Here is a 7,500-nt window from a genome sequence, read left to right on the forward strand (position 1 = left end):
CAGAAATATTCCCATTAAATCATCCTCTCAGTTTCCGACCAGTCTTTTACTCGTTATCTTTCTTCAGACAACGAGAAAAACTCCAGTTACTTCTTCCCATTTTCCCATTAGAAGAATGTATTTTCTGATTTCGCAATCTTTTATTTCGCTAGTCTTATCGTAAACAACACCAACAAATAATATAATAAAAAAAAAACTAAACACACAAAATAATATAAAAATAAAATAATAAACCAAAAAAGTAACGACGCAAAAAAGAAGCACGTGTTTTATTTCCTTGCGTTACTATGCAAACATAAGACCAGTTTCTTCTCCCATTGACGACTTGGCTTCGAAAAGAGAAGCCGTAAACTGGAACGACATGTTTAAATGGATGAGGGATTTGCTTCCTATTATCGTCGTAAAAAAAGGAAGAATGAATTCTTCGCAGCAAACTTTCGTTGTCTTTTTTTTTATTGTTCGAGTGAGACACTAGTTGATGCCTTGGTGCTTACCTCTTTTATCTGTAGAGCTGTGGGCCCTGTTTTCAGAACTGTACTAAATTGATGTCTTAATTTAAGACGGTAAAACTGACGCAGTCGATAACGCCTCTACAATGTACAGTTAATTTTAAGTATAGTTAATGTTTATAGTTTTACGTTTTTAGTTTTGAACCCCCCTACCCCGCGACAAAAGGAGAGTCGACCTGTAAATTCATCTTTGTCCGTTCGTCCGTTCGTCCGTTCGCATTTTTCTCAATAAATACCCCTTGGAATTTTTAAAAATTTTGCACAAACATCAAAAATGATATGAGTAAAAACATAACGGAACGTATTTTCCGGGGAAACTCCGGTTACCCTATGAGTGCCTTTCTGATTAAAATGGCTAAAATTGACATGCTTATGTTTGTTAAAAAAAAATGACGCCTTGGATTTTTATAAAACTTTCTGAAAACTAATTTCTATATGATAATTGTTTGAAATTTAGTCGAAAAATATGTGAGCGGTGAAGCTTTAAAGAAGTTCTAAGGAACTAAACCTGCCACTTAACCATATATTCAAACACTACCGTGTTTGAATTATTTTATTCGTTTTTCTTATTTTTTTTATCTCCAATTTATTTTCAGATCACGAAGTTAAAAATTGATAGCAATCCATTCGCAAAAGGGTTTAGAGATTCAAGCCGGCTTTCTGATTTTGAAAGGTACGTTTTGATGTTTTTTATTTATTAGGAAACTAATAAGGACGTAAGAATAATGAGAACTTCTGCATTACCCGGACGGTGCCATTGTTAAGGACAACAACTCCAATTTCTTATTCGTCAAATAACAGCAAATTAATAAAAAAATATTTTCTTTCCTCTCACAAAAACATTTGAAAACCAAAACATTTATTGTATAAAAATGTAATTTAATTGAAAAACAATTATTGAAAAGTCTTCGTACGGAAATATAATTTTATTAAAAAAAATGTTTGAATTAAAGCAACATCGGATTTTTTTTTTTTTTTTTTTTTTTTTGCCGAAACATTTTTTTGGATTAAAGTAAATTTTTTCCAGACAATTTAATAATCAAAATGAAACATTTTTTAAATTAAACAAAATTAGACATTTTTTCCCCCCGAAACATTTTTTAATTAAAGTAAAATTGCTACTGTAACAAAAATATATCTTCAGTTTTTTGCCCGAGAAGCGCCACCTGTTAACAGTTTAGTAAAACGCACCAAAAAATGGTGGTGTCCGTGCAATGCAGAAGTGCCGAAAAATGATGACTAATTATTATAATAATAAAATACATTATAATAATAATAATAATAATAATTATTATTATTTTTATTATTATTATTATTATTATTATTTATTATTATTTATTATTATAAATAATAATAATAATAATAATAATTATGCATACTACTAATAACAATAATTACAATTATAATGATAATACATAATAATTAGAAGGAAAATAATGGTACCAATAACAAAAAATGAAATTAATTAACAGTGATAAGAAATTGATAGTGACAAGAAAAAACACACAAATAATAATGATCATAACTTCAAAAACAATAATAACAAATTATGTATATAAATATAATATATACATATTATATATTTATATATATATATATGTACATATATATATATAAATAAATAAATATATATATATATGTGTGTGTGTGTGTGTGTGTGTATGGTACTAGTGCACTTATTGATCCGTGCTGAAATAATAACGTTATTATTTAAAAAGCCGTTCTTAACATAGGGAGGGGATGGTGTTTTGTAACTATTCCATACTTTAACCTTACAATTGAATAAAAAAAAACATATCATAAAACTATAATTAAGCTTACATATACGATTTAAAAAATAGCCCGGATCAGAAAGTGCACTAGCACCATATATATATATATAGGTTTTCATAAACATAACAAACTCATATTTATATGCATATAATATTTCACAAATATTAATCTTTTACCCCCTTTTTTATATAGCTCTAGGTAATTACACCTATTGAGCTTATAATAACTACAATGCTCTGTGCACAGCAACTTTAATACATTTTACTAAGACTTTGCTCGTTTAGACATTGTCTATTACACCAAGTATATATATATATGTATATATATGTATAAATAATATGTATATAATATATAATATATGATATGTATATATGCATATAAATATATATAATATATAATATATAATGTGTATAAATATAATATATAATATATATAATACATAATATATATATAATATATAATATGTATATATATGATATATATATAATATGTATATATATATATAATATATATAATACATAATATATATATATAATATATAATATATATATTTATATAGAACATAATATAATATATATGAACAATAATAATATAAACAGTGTTTCATGGTAAATAACTGATGATCCCTTAACTTAACATTAATACTATAGTGAATTCGTTAGAGCAAGTTGATGCATCGATTGCAGGTGATTAAAATTACTTACTGCCTTAATAATTTTCTAATGAACGGTAAAAATGTAAAGATTAAGTGAGTTTTTTTTTTGTATAATTTTAAAGGTTAAAAACCTTCCAATAATATACATGTATATATATATATATATATATATATATATATATATATATAGGGCGAATGAACCCTTTTTCGGGGTCAACGGCCTACTAGCACCGTGTGTGTTTGTGTAACTGTATGCGTGTGTTGGGATGGAGAGGGCTCCCGTAAGCCATGGTGAAGGCAACCTTTCTAGGAGCAGCAAATCTCTGATTTAAAAAAAACAGAAAGTGGGAGACCAGTACCCGCATTAAGATGGTCTGCAGTTTAACTTGTTGCTGGCTATCTTGCTCTTGCTTGTTGCTGGATCTCAACATTCTGAACTGAGAGAGAGACTTTGCTGTCGTACAAAGCTAAGACTCTGTAACATCATCTGTGTATAGATACTCCCTCAGGCATTTGTCTATAAAAGTGGTCCTGTGGCGATGGAAAAGTTGTGATGCATGGAGGCTTGAAATGCTGGAAGCATGTAATAATTGATCTCAATGACCGTCTTCAGTGTCATGTCTGCTTGAGCGTGTGAATTCACCAGTAGGACTAAAAGAAAGTCATTTTTTGGCTCATTGACTTTAAGTGTCTGAGGGAGTGGCACTCGTCTGACAAGACGTTGCAATCATCATCATCATCATATATATATATAAATTAATATATATATATATATATTATTTATATTATATATGTGTGTGTGTGTGTGTGTGTGTGTGTGTGTGTGTGCGTGTGTGTGTGTGCGCGCGCGTATGTGGTTTCGTGTGTATTAAACAATTATTTTTTTTACTTCATATTAAATAATCTTTAGTTTGTATTTGGATGTATAATTGATGAACTGAATAATTATCTCCGGCAACAAAAACAAAATAATATGATTTTGAAAACGAAATTCTCTATTCTAATTGTTCGTATATAAATGCAATGATTACGAGGATGTTTATGTATGTAAGCGCGTCACTGAAATATGGCCGTTATAATTAAAACACCATGGAAAACTTTATGAAATACTTATTGAAAACAATATTAGCGTACTCGGAAGTTTATGGAAATTAATCGAGTCTAATTTGAATAAAAAAATTAAATTAAATTTTGTATTTGGAAAGAACGCTAAGGGGAGACAATCATTGAGTCAGTTACAATAACTGAGATGATATATTTGATGATGGCTAAAAATGGCGGACTTCGAATAGTATTTAAATTTCTTAAATAACAAAAAAAAAATATACTCAATTATTTTCTGCGAATTTCGGCGTATGCTTATATTTTTGAATAACAAGTATTTCTTAATGTTTTCCTGCTGTTTTCTTTATAGCTGCACTATTTCACGCGCCAATCTTAGTTATGTGATTGTATAACTGCCCTTCTCTCCCAACTGATCCTCTTTATTCCCGATTCTTAACTCGAGCTTGCTTTCTACAGTGAACAACTGTTTTACAGGGAAAGCATGGAGGGCCTGATCCAACACCACACGTACGCCCGCTCCCCTCTCCGATCTTACGGCGACGGCGACTACAACGAAGCGGAAACGTTGAAACTGCGCGAGTCTTCATTCTCAAAAGGTAAGCATCAGTTTTCGATCAACGTTTTCACAATATCAACGCCCAACAGGCAGGTTAGTTTGGCTTACAAAATTGCTTAAACAACTCGTCGACAGGGGGCTTCAGGCGATTAGAAATTAAACTAAATCATTTCTTAATGGAACAAGATAAATTCTGGGAAGATGCACCACCTAGAAATGCACTGAACCCTGGCTCAGCCAAAGAGGGAAAAGACCATCTAAATCAAATAGTTAAAGGTTTGTAGGACTGCTTGCGGAGCCAGTATCCATGACTTCGGATGAAAATTGACTTAAGAATCAAGTTTATCTACGATATCAAAGCCATTATTCTAGAACATTGTTGAAATGACTATTTCTCTATTGACTGAAATATGAGTTTGTTCCTGTGCAGTTCTAGGAGGTCCACGCTCAAAGGCATTGCCTTCTCTATTTGAAAAAGGGGAAGATTATGGCTTATCGCTTGAGGCGTCTCTACCGAGGAATATTCAAGCATTACTATTGCAGGCCAGAGGGTTCTTTCTCTAGGACAGGGGTCTCCAAACTAAGGCCCACAATGCAGACCTGGCCTGCCAAAGTCTTTAATCCGAGCGTGGAGCTCTTATGTAAAACGTAGAAATATTCAGGATTTTTTTTTTTATGGAAATTTGCGAAAATAGTGATATTTCTATGTGTTCAGAAAATGCTAAAAAGAATAAGGTTTTAAAGAATCAGTTTCACTAAAAAGCAAAGCCAATAAGCGAAACAGTATAAAATGTTTTTTTTTTTTTATAAAGGAGTCACCACTTATCAAGGCCGGGAGGCCACTCGAGAAAAAGGGTTAATGAGTCTACAGCGATAAAAGGGAATATCTCGTAGTCATCATTAGTTGTGGAAATTTGGTAAATTGGATTACTTAATGTCCCGACCATTTTTAGGGGGACCAGCGTAGCTCTAAAAAGTCAACAATATGGCCCCCGTTCGAAAACTTTTAAGACCACTACTCTAGAATGTTGTCTCCCCAAATCCCACTCTCCGCCCCTTATTTTCACATTATCGTTTCGAAGGTCAAATTGATCCTCTAAGTCAAGTCAGCTTGAAGGTTTTCTTAACCAAACCAGTCCTTTGAAGAGATGAAGTACCGTCGGTTCGGTCCTACACTCTGCCTGGCATTACCACCTCCTTTGAAAACGGGTTTGTAATTCTTCATTGCTTTAAATGTATATCGTTATATATTCTGCAATTAAATTGATCAAAGTGTATTCTCTGTTTTGTCCTTAGTTAGGATGCGAGGCAGAAATCTTTCATCGACTGAGACAATGGACATTTTTGCCCCTCCCTGGTGATAAAAAGCTGGATTTCCTCCAGATAAAAAAGAAATAAATTAAAAAACACATCCACATTTAATTTTTGAAAGAATATGATTTTCTGTATATATAATTATATTTTTGAAAAATAAAAATTCCAAACCAATTTGGGGATATTTTAAGTAGGAGAAGGTCTAGAGTAAATGTGGTATTATGCTGATTGAGATGATTTTAGTGAAAACTGAAATAAAACCTTTGCTATTTTGTTATGTTTTGTGAAATTCAAATTGTCATGTCTGTCCTCGCTCGAAGGAAGACTGATCCTTTTTAACGGAGGGAATTTTTTTTATTTTTCAATTGAAAATGACCCCGTTTTGGGGAGCGCTGAACAACTCCCGCATAAAAACGATATCTTCAAATATTGTTTTGATTGTTTTATTCTACGGCATATCAACCCTTTTCTGTCAATTTAATAACGAATATAATCATTAAAAAAGATTCTGAGGCTTAAAAGTTTATCTTCTTATTGATTCACTGACAGTACTCGTGGAAAGCCCACGAAATAAGGAAGATCTTTAACTAGCGGCGGTACCCGGCGTTGCCCGGGTGTGGAAATGTTTTATGGCAAGGGCACTGAGCAACGAAGCCCTAAAACAACTGAAAAAAAATACTAACCCCCTAAAAAAAAAAAATGAAAATAGCAGCGAATACCAGCGCTAGCACAACAAAAATGTAATAAACAGGCAGGTAGGTTCGAACCTGTAACGCTAAGAGGAAAAAGAATTTTAAAAAAAGCGAACGGTTTAGTCGCCCCAGCCACCGTGTTATACGACGTCGCAGCCGTTCCAATTATGCTTCGTCATTGCAAGGTGTATGATGACTTTGCAAAAATGTCGATGTAAAAAGTTACTCCTGCTTGTAAAAAAAACGGCCCAGTTGACGATGAAAGATTTAACATTGTTAAACACGTTTTAGGCATTTGTCGGCCGAGGGACGGACTTTCAAACGATACCAATTTTTTGAACGTTGGTCGTTTGTGCCAAAGATTAAGCGAGACATACAAACATACACACTAACAAACGAATGAGATTTATATTATAGACAAGCCTATGTGCGAGGCGTTGCCCGGGTGATTTGAGGTGTGTGTTGAGCAAAAAAAATAATAAAAAACAAAAAAATAAAATAAAAATAAAATAAAAAATAAAATAAAAAAATTGTAGTAGGCAGGCAGGCTCGAACCCGTAACGGGAAAGAGGAAAATAAAGTTGAGGTGTGTGTAAGGATGTTGGTTGAGTAAAAGTAAAAGAAAAAAAAAGACAGTTGTAGAAGGCAAGCAGGTTCGAACCCATACCGGGAAGGAGGAAAAGAACGTGAAAAAGTAAACGCGCTGCGCTAGCTGTAACGCCCATCGCCAAACCGGAAGTGGCGTAGTTTAAATTAAAGCTGGACAATCGAAAATAGGGGGTGACCTTTGAAAATATCGACAAAAAAAAAAACGACCCCTCCCTGTAGAAAAGTGCCCAGTTGAGAGTGAAGGAATTTATGAGTTTGGCCAATTTTTCGATATTTGTCGTCCGAAGGTTCGAGCTACAAAACGATACCGATCTCGCAAAAATCCAT

At 32.7% G+C, this 7,500-nt stretch overlaps 1 protein-coding gene across 3 annotated transcripts in view; it reads left to right on the top strand.

Moving 5' to 3' along the window:
• Positions 1 to 7,500, top strand: part of LOC145254690 (T-box transcription factor TBX20-like) — a 132,726-nt gene that overhangs the window by 117,965 nt on the left and 7,261 nt on the right. For 2 of the 3 annotated variants that reach the window (XM_080113350.1, XM_080113349.1), the window contains 2 exons: positions 1,106 to 1,182; positions 4,459 to 4,598. In XM_080113350.1, the coding sequence (XP_079969476.1) occupies positions 1,106 to 1,182; positions 4,459 to 4,598 (217 nt within the window). The remainder of the gene's footprint in view (positions 1 to 1,105; positions 1,183 to 4,458; positions 4,599 to 7,500) is intronic. The other variant, XM_080113352.1, reaches the window with a different exon arrangement.

Source organism: Euprymna scolopes, chromosome 30 (genome assembly GCF_053919585.1).
Source record: "Euprymna scolopes isolate OS-2025 chromosome 30, ASM5391958v1, whole genome shotgun sequence".
In the NCBI taxonomy this organism is placed as follows: domain Eukaryota; kingdom Metazoa; phylum Mollusca; class Cephalopoda; order Sepiida; family Sepiolidae; genus Euprymna; species Euprymna scolopes.